Source organism: Pseudorasbora parva, chromosome 1, assembly GCF_024679245.1.
Source record: "Pseudorasbora parva isolate DD20220531a chromosome 1, ASM2467924v1, whole genome shotgun sequence".
In the NCBI taxonomy this organism is placed as follows: Eukaryota; Metazoa; Chordata; class Actinopteri; order Cypriniformes; family Gobionidae; genus Pseudorasbora; species Pseudorasbora parva.
In genome coordinates, this window is record NC_090172.1 from 43,483,514 (window position 1) to 43,498,657 (window position 15,144).

At 36.6% G+C, this 15,144-nt stretch overlaps 1 protein-coding gene across 1 annotated transcript in view; it reads right to left on the minus strand.

Annotated features, from left to right (window-relative positions):
- Positions 1 to 15,144, minus strand: part of mtmr10 (myotubularin related protein 10) — a 35,452-nt gene that overhangs the window by 19,153 nt on the left and 1,155 nt on the right. The window contains exons 2-3 of the mRNA XM_067441944.1: positions 14,924 to 14,984; positions 182 to 318 (exon numbers count right to left, since the gene is read on the minus strand). Coding sequence (XP_067298045.1) covers positions 182 to 318; positions 14,924 to 14,984 — 198 coding nt within the window. The remainder of the gene's footprint in view (positions 1 to 181; positions 319 to 14,923; positions 14,985 to 15,144) is intronic.

Consider the following 15,144-nt stretch of genomic DNA (forward strand, 5'->3'; position numbering starts at 1 on the left):
TACCATACAAGAAAATATGCAATATTATAAACTAAAACTATGTTTTGTAAGTGTTAATTAATAAAAATCCCTAGTATAATCGCTGCTTCTTTTTGCTGTGAGGCTGCTTTATATAAATGTCTTTACGCAATAGTTTTCAAAGGCGGTCAAAGTACTGTCTCTCATATAAGTCTGAGCTTACCTGTTGTGGCAAGGAATTATGGGTAATGAAGGAAACCTTGAAATTGGTACACACAAGTTTTCCCCAGAGGTCATCCTGACAGTTTTCTGTGCCGATGCATTTCTTTACAAAGTTTGCCTCATTCACAACTATTTCACCTGTAAAGCAAGAACAAGGAAATGAGATTTAGATGAAGGAACAAAACTACAATCAGAGGATGACTAACTCCCATTTGAACATATAATTAACATACAGTCAGGTGAAAAAGTTAGGACACCCTATTGAATTCCAAGGTCTTGTGTATCATCTAGTGCTTGACAAGTCTTTAAATATGGAAAATAAAACCTGACATATTACACAGTGTCATTATTTATTTATCAAAAATAAAGCCAAGATGAAAAAACCATGGGTGACAAAATTAGGAAACCCTATCATTTAACTGCCTGTGCAACCACTTTTAGTAACAATAACTTAAAGTAATCGTTTTCTGCATGACTTTATCAGTCTCGCATTATTCTGGAGGAATTTTGGCCAAATTTCACTTCAACATTGCTTCAGTTAATTGAGGTTTGTGGGCATTCGTTAATGCACAGCTCTTGTCACTGCATTTCATTCAGGATGAGGTCTGGACTTCGACTGCCCAAAAGCCCAAAAACAAGCCCAAATTCATCACTCCTCCACAAGCATGCTTCACTTTTTGGTATGAGTTGTTTGTGCCAATCTGCTTTTTCGGTTTTCCCCAACTTGGTGTGGTGCATTGAAGCCAAATATCTCCACTTTGGTCTCATCTGTGCAAAGGACATTGTTCTAGAAGTTTTGTTCTGAAGTCATTCAGATGCAACTTTGCAAACCTAAGCAATGCCATGTTTTTTTTTAGGGAGAAGAGGCTTTCTCCTGGCAACCCTTCCAAACATGCCACACTAGACCCGTCTTTATCTAATTGTACTGTCATGAACTTTAACCCTCTGGGGTTCTTCATTTATGGGTCACACTCAGGACCTTCGGGTCTAAAAGGACCCGGAGGTCGGGAATCAAAAAAAAAAAATTTTGAGTAAAATCAATGAAATATATTTTTGTTCAATAATATTTTTTCTTTTCTTTTTTGGTGTTTTGAGATAATTTTATGATTTATAAATAATATTTATGCAATAATTATGACCCATTTTTTCCCATTGAATATAATAGAATTTTATTTTATTTATTTTTTCCTTTTTTTATTAAAGCTGTATTTCATTTTAGAGTCAAGCCTAGGCCTCATGAAAGCATTTTTTTTATTTGATTGGTGCCATCTGGTGGACACAGTGAGCATTTTTATCACGCAATAGCACATTTTTACCACTAGAGTGCATTACAGAACCTGTGTGTGTGTGTGTGTGTGAGTTTTTGTTTGTCTGTTTTGCACTCTTGATGTTTTAGAGATTCACCCCTTCACTGTTGAGTCCTTTTTTTCTGCATCCTGGCTGATTTGTAGATTATATGCACAAAAAACTCTGTATTTTCATATTTTTGCCAATTTCCCATTCATTTCCTATGGGGGTCTTTTTTGACCCGAAGGCCCCGAGTGTGACTATTTTTTTTACGACCACTTAGACTTTTCCAATCCTGTCCCCAATTTTTTTTTCTGTCCATATACCAAGTACCAATACCCTCACCAAGTTTCGTACCATTCAGATGAAGCTACGATTTTTAACATTTCTTTCAAAAAAAAATTCGGGTCAGAAATGACCGAAGAACCCCAGAGGGTTAACATTACAGATGTTAACTGAGGCCTGTAGAGTGTGATTTGTAGTTCTTGAGTTGTCCAAAAAAATTTGAGCATTACAGAGTCTGACCTTGGGGTGAATTTGTTGGGTCGCCCACTCCTGGGAAGATTGGAAACTATCTTGAATGTTTGAATTCTTGAATAATCTTCCTCACTGTAGAATGATGGCTTTGTAGCCCTTCTTCGATGGATGGCAGCAACAATTGCTTCTCTCAGATAATTGCTGACGTCTTTCCTTCATGGCATTGTGTTAACACACACCTGAATGCTCCAGACCAGCAAAATGCCAAAACTTCAGCTTTTATAGAGGTAATCATAGAGCTATTGAGATACTGTTCGATTAACTGAGACTTCTTACAGCACTTGCAGACTGTTGCTCTCTTCTATTGCTCTCCTCTTTTGTAATTTGCTTTGGATAAAAGTGTCTGCTAAATGATTAAATGTAAATGTGATCAGTAAATCAAAGGAATTTGATTAACAGTGCCTGACTTACCCTTTTAATTCCTAGGTTATCAGTAAGGGTGTCCTATCTTTGTCACCCATGGAATTTCCATCTTGGCTTTGTTTTTTGACAAACAATGACACAATGTGATAAGTCATGTACTGTTGTTCATCTGATGTTTAATTTTCCAAATTGTAAGACCTGCCAAGGAGCAAACTGTTTATTTTTAAAGGAAATGTTGGTGCTTGTGTTTAACATGTACTATTGATTAGTTTTGTTCTACTCTGCTCCAGCATACTTTCATCGTTATTTCACAACACAGCGTTTCAACTATTACTGAGACATTTATTGTATGCAATCAACCACTTCCTGGTGCTAAATAAACAAGCTGTAACACTACAGTTCCTCCAAAATGCACAAAAATAGTCTTATTAGATTTACACTCTCCACACGGGAAGAGTTCAGAAGCAACTTCTGGATCACTGGCCACTCATGTAACACACACTTGAGCCCCTTTATAACAGCCTTCCAGGGAAAACTCTTTCCTGAGAAGCTACTGTGACTCTCCTTTAATGTTGGTTGAAAAATGATGCCTATTAAAAGAAAGGACCTGTTGTGCTGACTAAACAGTCACATAAACTTTTACCATGTACCAAGTGTGCACATGCATGCTGAGAGTCCTGAAAGTTCAGTTTTTTTTTTTTTTTTAACACAAACAGGAAAAAGAGCAGAGTTCAAAGGCAGGTGTACCAGGAACCAACATAGGCATTCAGGATACAGAAACCAGGTTTTGGGACAGAGACATTTTGTTTGCACGTGCAATACTCAAATCAATTAAATTCACTAATAATACACTGAATCTAGTGTCTATGCTAAGCTTTTGAGTATTTAGAGTCAATCTAATATAACTCAAAAGAGACGAGAAACAAAAGAGAAAGAAATAACTCCTTAAATGGAAGACGTTTGGGACGACCTGAACCCTTCCTAGAGCTGGCCATCCGGCCAAACTTAGCTATCAGGGGAAAAGAGCCTTGTTAAGAGAGGTAAAGAAGAACCCAAAGATCACTGTGGCTGAGCCCCAGAGATGCAGACGGGAGATGGGAGAAAGTTGTAGAAAGTCAACCATCACTGCAGCCCACCACCAGTTGGGGCTTTATGGCAGAGTGTCCCAACAGAAGCCTCTCCTCAGTGCAAGACACATAAAAGTTTGCTAAAAAAAACACCTGAAGAACTCAGAGATGGTGAGAAATAAGATTCTCTGGTCTGATGAGACCAAGATAGAACTTTTTGGCCTTAATTCTAAGCGGTATGTGTGGAGAAAAATAGCACCTGTCCAATAAAGACCCAACAGTGAAGTATAGTGGTGGCAGTATCATGCTGTAGTTTTTTTTTTCAGCTGCAGGGACAGGACGACAATCAAGGGAAAGATGAATGCGGCCAAGTACAGGGATAGTCTAGAGTGCTCAAGACCTCAGACTGGGCTTGAGGTCAATGACCCTAAGCACACAGCTAAAATAATGAAGGAGTGGCCTTGCAACAACTCTGTGACTGTTCTTGAATGGCCCAGCCAGAGCCCTGACTTAAACCTAATTGAGCATCTCTGGAAAAACCTGAAAATGGCTGTCCACCAACGTTTACCATCCAACCTGACAGAACTGGAGAGGATCTGCAAGGAGGAATGGCAGAGGATCCCCAAATCCTGGTGTGAAAAACTTGCCGCAATTTTCCCAAAAAGACTCATGGCTATATTATATCATAAGGGTGCTTCTACTAAATACTGAGCAAAGGCTCAATACTTAGGTCCATGCGATATTTCAATTTTTCTTTTTTAATAAATCTGCAAAATCTGTCAATATGGTGTGTTGTATGTACATTAATGAGGAAAGAAATCCTTATTTACTTATCATTTAAAACTTAAATGATGTTAACAAATGGCTGCAATATACTCTATATACTCCGTATATATATATATATATATATATATATATATATATATATATATATATATATATATATATATATATATATATATATATATATATATATATATATATATATATATATATAACAACTTGAGCACTCAAAATTTCTGAAATACACATTTCTCAGAACATAGTTTTTAAATGTGGGCAACGACTTATTTCATTACTTTAGTCTCTGGCAAAACTCAACAGAAGTCACACACATGGAAATAAAGAAACCCACATTGCTTCATTCTAAACATAGCACTTCCTCCTCTTTTCGCTCTAAGGATCATCCAGACACATTAAGAGGTAAAATGAACAGAGATTTGTTTATATTGGAGACGAATAATCTGCTGAGAGAAAGAGTGAGAGAGAATTCTTTGTGTGTGTGAGTGTGGTGAGCAGTGTTTCTTTCACAGCTGGGACAGTTTCAGGGGTTACAGTAGGGCAGGACGCAGCAAAGATGGAGGTTGGGCCCTGACAAAAGCGTTTGCATCTCAGGCAAAATATTGGTAAATACTTCACTATTGCCATTTAAACACTAGGTCAGCCAGACGATTTTCATAGAAAAATAGTTAGTTCATGACTGCACCTGCTTGGAATTTGAGCCTGCAGTATTCTGGAGAAAGTTCTGTAGTTTTCTTAAGAATTCACAAAACATCCACCTAGATTATCTAAATATCGCATATTTAACTATTAGCAAATTCCTACTTTAACATCAGCTCCCTCTGTAATGTTTGTGATCTCATTTATGTTTAGAACAATTTTTATAGTTATCATTCTTGTGTGAACGGGTCTTAAGACCTTGGTATGAAGCCACAATCTCGATCCCCCATCTTCTCACATATTCACACAAGCATACACCCACTCTCAAATTTCAAACAACTTCCGCTCCACAAGCAGCCTGGTCTGTAAATGACCATGACAATATATCAACATGTGTCCGATCAGCAATCTACAGGGATTAACCAGCAGCTCATCCTCTCTGATCTACAAGTAAACAGCAGAAGATCAGTCCACTCTGATGGGAAGGAAATGCAGATGGCAGTTTGGCAGATGCACTATGAATGCAGAAAGACGACACCACTGAAATGTGTATACAATAATTCTTTCAAAAATCATAAAAAAATATAACCCCAAACTTTTAATATTACTTTTGAGAATTTTGAGATTCCAGAAATGACAATACATGAGAGTACATATCATAGTCATGGCATACCACTAACAATACACACTTGACATCAAACCTACTTGATCAAATGACCCGGGTCAAGTTAAAAGACAGTCTGCATCTTAAAATAGCAGCATTAAATATTTATATACCATGTGACAAGGCTTCCTGTGTTTACATCCTGTTAGAAAGGGGAGGGGGTTAGGCATGTTTGATCAGAACACCTTTACTTAGCTTTGAATTTGGACAGATATAGCAGAGCTAAAGTATAATACTGTGTCTATGGCTAAAGCAGGGACAGAAGAGGCTGAATATTGCAAGTAGAGGACACTGCACTTAAGATTGAATTGAGTTCGGCACGGGAATTCTCTCTTGTTGCATTGTGCTGCAAAAGTTACACGCAATGGATCAGAGCAACATGATAACAAGAAGAGGCCTAACAGAGAGACTGACAGAAAGAGAGAGAGAGAATGTGTGTGTGGGTTTGTAAAAAGACACCATTCATGAGACAACGGCTATGTTTTGTTGAGATGACTAGGCACCATTAGGCTTCCATGTGTGTGTAGGGAGTGGTGGATTGATTTAAATGGAGAAGTCAGTAGGAGGTCAATCTGAATGGACACATTCTACTAAAATGTTACCACATTCAGGACTAAAACAATCCAGAGTATGACAAAGACAGACTATGAAAAATAAGAAGAAGAAAAAAAAATCTTAAAGATGTTTAAAACACTAATAATTTAATAATACAGGTAAAAGGTAATCTTTAGAAAATCCCCAAATTATGATCTATTTTTCATACTGTACATTACAGCTTTTGGATACTGAAATTCCCCTGTATTTAAATCGACTGACTTTAGATTGTGTTTTATTTTAAAGGAGAACACAATTTCTGCAATTTCTAAGCAAAAAACATGAACATAATTCAAGAAGAGGAAAACAAATAAGAGTGAGTGAAATAAAAATAAAAACTACTTACAAAATAAAAACTTTACATGACACGATGATATTGTGGTCTCAAAAGCTTACAGGGATAGTTCACCCAAAAATTAAAATGTTATTTTTATCTGCTTACCCTCAGCAGGGCATCCAAGATGTAGGTGTGTTTGTTTCTTCAGTAGAACATAAATGAAGATTTTAAACTCCAACTGTTGCTCATATAATGCATGTCAAAGGGGGTCTAATTAGAATTTTCACACACACACCTACATCTTGGATGCCTGATAAACAGATAAACATCACATTTTAATTTTTGAACCTATCCCTTTAAGAACCAGCTTTTAAAGATATCTGTCAGGTACTACAAAAAGCCCAGCTCACAACAATTCACATGCAATTGAAACATTATTTCAGTTCCCATATCATAGATGTGTGACATACAACATACACTACTGACAGTTGTGACTTAAGGAATGCTCACCAAGGCTGCATTTATTTTATTAAAGATACAGTAAAGTAATATTGTGGAATATTATAATTTAAAATGTCTGCTTTATATTGCAATTTATTTTAAAACGTAATATATTCCTGTAATGGCAAAGTTGACTTTTCACAAGAAACATTTGTTCTTGTGCTGCTTAACATTTTTGTGGAAACGCGCGTGTGTGTGTGTGTGTGTGTGTGTATGTGTGTGTGTGTATATATATATATGAAGAGTTCAGATGCAAAAGCCTCTAAAAAGCCACTTTGGTCTAAAATGAGATAAGTGAATGCTCTCCACACATAGTATACGTTCATAAAATAGTTTCACTTTTAAACCCACTAAATCCCAGCCTCAACCCATTTAGAAGTACCGGTATTTAGGTAGAAACCTATACAAGGAACCCTGACAAAAAATGAAAAACGTCAGACGGATTTAGAGGCTTTTGCATCTGTCATGTCTTCATACATACATACAAACATACATGGAATCTATCCTTTGATATTCTAGCAAGAATATTTAAGCCTCTGCATAAATTTTACCACACTGTATGCCACCCTGCTATCACCACAGTCCACAAAACACAGTGACAAGGGAGATTTTGTTTTAATTTCAGATGAGGAACTAAAAAAAAATGCATAGCACGTCTATTTTGGAAACAGGGAAGGTCCATGATGTGCGACTTAATTATAAGGAGCGAACGCTTAAACGCAGAGTACTCCCCTAGTCGCCACAGCACTATAGCTTTTCTGTTTATTTTCCAACACTTCTAGGAACAGAGAAACTGCCTGCTTGCCGTAAGATCTCTGCCATCACAAAGCTGGAGCTGACACACGTGTTGTTAATGGATTAAAAATATCGGATCTGCCGTTGCTTCAGTTAGAAAGGTAACACTGAACAATAGGCAAAGCTTATTAGACTGTGAGGTTAAAACTACCTGTCAGAACATGAAGCCTTTATTCAGAAGAACCAGGACATTAGGATTAAAGGTAGAAGAGTACACACCCTATGCAAGTGTGTTTGACAACAGTAATTATAAGACATACAGAAATAGGTTTGATAACAGATCACATTTTTAAAACAAGGATGGGATAGAATCAAACAGTCTTCTAAAGATACGTCGTCATGAAACCGATCTATTGATTTAGCAAGTACTAAAACAGTATTGAATGTGTTAAAGCGGAATACACAAGAGCAAGGCTGCTGCTTTATACATTTCCTCATTGTTGCCATAGATCAAGAGTCGACTTAAAAGGGTAGTTCACCCAAAATGAATTTCAACGTCATCACTTACACACTCTCATGTTGTTCAAAACCCATATGACTTACTTTATTCTATGGAAAACACTATGCATTCCTTGCTCGTTTCCTTTAAATTACAACAGATGAAGAATTTTTAAAGCTTAAAAAAGAAACAAAAGTACCAGAAAAGAATCATAAGAGAGATCTATGTGATTAATAGGCTATATTCCAAATGCTCTGTAGCCAAAAAAAAAAGGGCTTTTCATGAAAAACCGATGAAAAATTGAAGCTTTTTTTGTGCATGTGTGTGTAAATCATTTTAAATTAATCCATTGATTCAGTTCACAAAACTGGTCTAAATGACGATTGGACTTATACGGTTCACAGATATGGTCACAGCAGATACATTTTTAAACAATATTTTACACCAGATTCTTCCTGCCTTAAAAAAGCTTAAAATGTAACTCTACACCCTTACTTCATTTAGTACACAGCAGGGCTCGACATTAAGCATGTTTATGTGCTTGTCCGTTGGACGAGTATATCAGTCATTCTATAGGGCTGTTATCAGTCGAATTAAATAATTTACACTGAAAAATTACAACTGCATTAAATAATGTTATGAGATTTATATTTTTGAATAAACAAATAAGAAATGTTGGAAAGTATGTTTAAAGATGAAACTAAACCACCAGTAGGTGACGGCAGGCAAATCTTAATGAGTGAGTCATTGAGTCATTCATTCAAATGGCTGATTCATTCAATAATGAAGAAGTCGTTAACTAACAGGTTATTAAATCTTTGATCCAACCGATTCATTCAAAATACTAAATCATTCAGTAACACACTGTTGCTGTGAGATGGGTTCTGCTTTTTGGAACTTTGTTGCTTGGAATCTTTGTTTGGAACTATTTTCGCTGCTGAAATAGAATAAAAACAGTCAATATTACACCTAAAATATAAATTACTTAATGTTAATTCATTGTTTATGGAACTGTCATATGAAATCAGTGTCATTTTCAGTCGTGATGGTATTCAGGAAAACAGCTGGTTGTGTTATGTTGTTTCACTGTATCATGTTAATATAAATATAAAAAAAGTTTTTACCGCAGAGCAGCACTCATTTGTTGTGATTTCTCCTCAAGAGGCTGCACAAGCATCAATTTCGCAACCTTGTTATCATCAGTTCATTATACATTATATATTATTATCCACTATCGATTGTCACTTACACTAAATGAATGCAGAAGCATTCTTGCATTTTGGTGATTCACTAGTTTTTTGTTTTTTTATTGCGGTTTTAATCAGCTTGTTTGGTCAGGAAAGTAAAATTCTCTTTCACTTGCCCCTTCAAAAATATCTACTTGTCCCGGACAGGCGTTAATGTCGAGCCCTGCACAGAGTCATGATGAATATGCACATTAGTCCTTGCCTTAATCACATTAGCTCAGAATATCTGATCCACTCAGTCAACTCAACTGTAGCAAATGTTACACAATGGAAAGTGGAAATATTGGTTCAATTCAGCCATGTTTGAACCAGAAACCGATTCAGAATTAAAACATTTCACAGGTGGCAAACCTATCACAATACCACACTCGAATTCACTGAGCTCCTCCTGCCCCTTCTTAGAGGTGTTCTTGTGCTCAATGTGTTAAAATGCCCACAGAGCAATAGAAAAAGCCCCGCCCTGTACGTTGACAAAATTGGTTACATGTTTGTGATGTCAGAAACAGGCGGTCCACTACAGTTTTAAGGAGAAAATACTCAGCAATTGTGCTGACTTATGAATTTCCACATGGTTTGTCTTAAAGAATATTAAAACACCACATATACATATAAACAACATTAAAAACCTTGAATGAATGTTTATTAGTAAACAATGAGGTAAGTTTGGTCTATTTCTTAAACAAAGCTCCAGAGAGATTTAAAAGACATGGAATTTAGAGAAAAGTTAATGACCCCTTCTATGATTTTGCATCATTTTGAAGTAGCTCCAGTCTCTAGATCACAAGATCAGTTACCAGTCCAGTACATTTCTTCAAAATTACACAGAAAAAATAAAACATACAGGTTCAGCACCACATGAGCTCTATTCAGTTCACAAATCAGGAAGTGTGGCATTAAAATGTCTTCTAAAGGGAAGCGGGGCTTCGGAGACCCTCTATAAGCTCCTCAGCTGGCATCAAAAAACAAAATACAACAAACCAGGGCAGATCACAGGCACTTTATGCAAGGCCACGCATAAAAAATTCAGAGGCTGCACAAGTGCAGGAAACGGGTTGGATAAGATACTGTTCCATAGGAAGGACCTCTGTGAATATCATGTTCAACTGATCACTAAAGACCACTGAGACATCATTTCTGTTTCATTTCTCTCTCTGTCACACACATTTTTCTCCTGCCAGAAGCACAGAACATGTACCACACAACAGCGGAAGCTGATTGGAGATACAATGGTAAAAATAGAAAAAAGGGCAAAGAAAACCAATTGCTATGGAAACGAAGGGATGGGCATCTGTTAGTTCATAATGTACCAAAAATGTGGCTGCTTGAACAGCCAAATAAAAAACATCGGAACCACCAAATTGTTTGTTTTCATATCGAAGACACTTTCTGTTTTAAAGTAAGTTAACATCCCCAGATCAATCCTATTTCATGAACCAGTCAGTGGCCTGTTACAAAACAGTTAGAACAAACTGTGAATGTAAGAGTAGATTTAGATTTAGAGACAAATCCAATCCAGTTTAGATCAGGGGCCAGTACCATGATGATAGTTTAACAAACTCAGGTTACAGGATTAGTTTCGAGTTGACAAAACCAAACCAATCTATCCAGACTTTGTATGTACCATGATGTTGATCATCAGCTTTCTCTGTCAACTCAGGCTTTGATCCTGAGTTTAAGAGTTTAGCTATGACATCACTAGAGAACAGCCAATCACATGCTGCGGATCATTGGAACTGAGATTCACTTATAATCATTTAAAATTATTATTATTATAAAAACGCACTGTCAAAAGCCAGGCACTTTAGTGTTTAAACACCATTTGCTATGTAGTGACCTTTAATTTGGAGAAGAAACAGGGGGAATGACTTTATTGCATCTGAAGTGTGTCACTTTACGCACAGCTGATTGGTCTAATTTCATTTTGAGATCTCTTATCCAGAACATAACCTGCCCTTGATCAGGTTAGCCATGGACAGTAAGTTACTATGGCAATTAACACAACTAATAGCCAAACCGCTTTAATGGTACCAAAAACCCAGGATTGGCACAAACTAAGCTTAAACATATCTGGCTAGCCAGCTAAACCGGCTTCATGATAAGTTCAGCGGGTTCATAAACACTTGCTATAAACATTCTCTCTTAACTCAGGGTTTGATCCAGATATGGTTAACTGTGCACCTGAAAGTGTTACATCTGCAACTAAATATCTGACTATTTAATGCAAGTGAATCAACCTAATTTATTTGATAATTTATAGAACAGTTTAAAACATTAAAGCTTTGTATATTATAAAATTTTAAATGTACTTATTTTTTATATTCAATTCAAATAATGACTTGCACGTGTGTAATGCATTAGGGATATCATATATAATTAATATAAAATAAATATAAAAAATCATCAAATTTGTCTAAAATGCTTTCACTGGGTTTCACTAAATTGTAGCAAGACACACAGGGGGAGTGACTTATTGCGTCAGATATAGGTTAGTTTGCTCAACACAGTTCAGTTCTTCAGTTCGTACCTCGCTTAATACATCTGAGATGATTTTACAGATCCCAAATCTTTTAATTGTGATAACTGATCTCTGGCTAATTTGGCTCTTCAAATGAATTTGCGGATTGGATTAAAATAATTATCTGAGATCACTGCTCGTGGCTGTGTTCCCTAAAGAGGGCATCGATACTCGAAAACACGATCAGCAATGCAGCGATTGGCTGGCGTCAAGACAATGTAATGACATCATATAATAAAATAAAAAAACACCTGGCAAAAAACCCCACACATTTCTGGACCTTTTTAAGGAAACAGACAAACGACCAAACCAACATAAAAGTTAGATAAATTAAATGTACACTGTTTTGATGAACATGATTCCCAATTATTTATATTTCACAATTTTATAATATCTTTACACACTTTACATTTTTATTGCAATGTTTTAATTTTATTTTTAATTTTCAATTTTAAACAGGTTTATGTGATAGTATTCCTTAAAAGTTCCTTAACGGTCAAGATCAAATTATCTGCATCTCTTGAGCTGCATCAAGCCACTCCCATATTATCCATCATCACTCAAATTAATGCACGACGAAGATTAACTGCACAATGTGTGTAAACTTCCAATACAACTATAATCATTCCATCACAATCATACATAAATATCTCAATCAAGTGACTTTGTCTATATTATATGCAAATTTTATACAACATTAAAATATTTTCAAATAAACTTTTATATCTATTATTTTAAATTATTATTGCCCCTGGTTCAGTAATGAAGTCTTGTAATAAAGTAGCAGTGGCTGGGACAGATTATAAGTATCACCTCAAGATGCAATCTAATCCTGTTTAAAATGAAATAAGCCTGCTCCCAAGCAGGTTTAAGCTTACGGACCTGTTGCTATGACAGCAAGTCCAGGATAAGCTTCGAAGAACCAAACATTCCGAGATCATGCTAAATCGTCAATAATCAAATCCAGCTAACTGAGTTAGCCATGTACGAAGGACGGGCCTGTGATGCAATTCTATATTTTATGGCAGTGCAGCAAACTCTCTACAGAAGTTCAGTAAGGATCTCTGAATGATCCAATGTTGACCTAAATGACTAATGATGATAAATAGAATCCACCTGTGTGTAATCAAGTCTCCGTATAAATGCACCTGCACTGTGATAGTCTCAGAGATCCGTTTAAAGCGCAGAGAGCATCATGAAGAACAAGGAACACACCAGGCAGGTCCGAGATACTGTTGTGGAGAAGTTTAAAGCCGGATTTGGATACAAAAAGATTTCCCAAGCTTTAAACATCCCAAGGAGCACTGTGCAAGTGATAATATTGAAATGGAAGGAGTATCAGACCACTGCAAATCTACCAAGACCTGGCCGTCCCTCTAAACTTTCAGCTCATACAAGGAGAAGACTGATCAGAGATGCAGCCAAGAGGCCCATGATCACTCTGGATGAACTGCAGAGATCTACAGCTGAGGTGAGAGACTCTGTCCATAGGACAACAATCAGTCGTATACTGCACAAATCTGGCCTTATAAATACTGCACAAATTCTTCAGCAGGGACAGGGAAGATGGTTAAAGTGATGGGAAGATGAATGGAGCCAAATACAGGACCATTCTGGAAGAAAACCTGATGGAGTCTGCAAAAGACCTGAGACTGGGACGGAGATTTGTCTTCCAACAAGACAATGATCCAAAACATAAAGCAAAATCTACAATGGAACGGTTCAAAAATAAAGATATCCAGGTGTTAGAATGGCCAAGTCAAAGTCCAGACCTGAATCCAATCAAGAATCTGTGGAAAGAACTGAAAACTGCTGTTCACAAACGCTCTCCATCCAACGTTACTGAGCTTGAGCTGTTCTGCAAGGAGGAATGGGCAAAAATTTCAGTCTCTCGATGTGCAAAAGATATACCCCAAGCAACTTACAGCTGTAATCGCAGCAAAAGTTGGCGCTACAAAGTATTAACTTAAGGGGGCCGAATAATTTTTCAGTTTTTGATTTGTTAAAAAAGTTTTAAATATCCAATAAATTTCATTCCACTTCATGATTGTGTCCCACTTGTTGTTGATTCTTCACAGATAATTACAGTTATATATCTTTATGTTTGAAGCCTGAAATGTGGCAAAAGGGCGCAAAGTTCAAGGGGGCCAAATACTTTCGCATGGCACTGTGCACTCAAGCATGCAAGCTCACATGTAGTACATTTTATAATCTTTACCTAATTCTAAAGGATATTTATATTACTTATTTTATATGTATATTTATATTCATTTGAACTAAATGTTTAACAATGGTTCAACTAAAATTGCTAATGCATAATGGATTAAGTGATGAGACTAGTGTGGAAACAGGAGTGGACTTTATTGTGCTAGAAATGCATCACTTTGCTTACAGCTGATCCCATTTCAGTTTTGAGATCTCTTACCTAGAACATAACTTTCCCTAGGTCAGGTTAGACATGGAGCATAAGTTAATATGGTGTTAAGTCCAAGGACGTGTTTATAAGTGGGAGTGTTTTTCTTGTGTTCTACTTTGTTCTGTTTGTTTTCTTTCTCTCAAACTCAGCTAAAGACCATTAGGTGGATTTTAAACAACTTGTTATATCGTTGATGAATGATGAGGATGAACATCTCTTAAAGCTGAGCCACTTTCATGGTGCCTAAAACCCAGGAATGGCACAAACTTATCTGAACCTTAATCGGCTTGACGGTACAATATAGGCACCAGTTTTACAATGCAATCTCTTACCCAGAATAAAACCTGCTCCAGAGCAGGTTAGCCATGTAGGGATAACATGGCGAAGAACACAGACCACCCTATTAAACTCGAAAAACCAGAGTTTGCTCAAACTAAACTTTGTGCTGAAACCAGCTTTGTGAAACTGGCCACAGGGGTTTGATCGTACATTCAATTCTTCAAATACTACTAAGCCATATCTCCCCAACCCTGTGATAGTTGTTTGTGAAGAGGACTGATGCTACAGTCTTCCAAAGTAAATAGTTTTGAAAATCACTCACCTGGTAGAAGTTTTGCTTCTAGTTTCTTGATGGGCAGTTGAGGACTTTTCTTTGAATCAGTCTGTGAAATATTAAGAACACTTAAAATCAAGTAACCACTTGCAAGTATACAACACAAAGAATGTAATCTCAACACATTTAAAGAGTAATTTCATCTGAATATCAAGATGTCACATTTAGTCACTTGAATTGATTAACAGACTTAATTGTGTGCCTCTGGA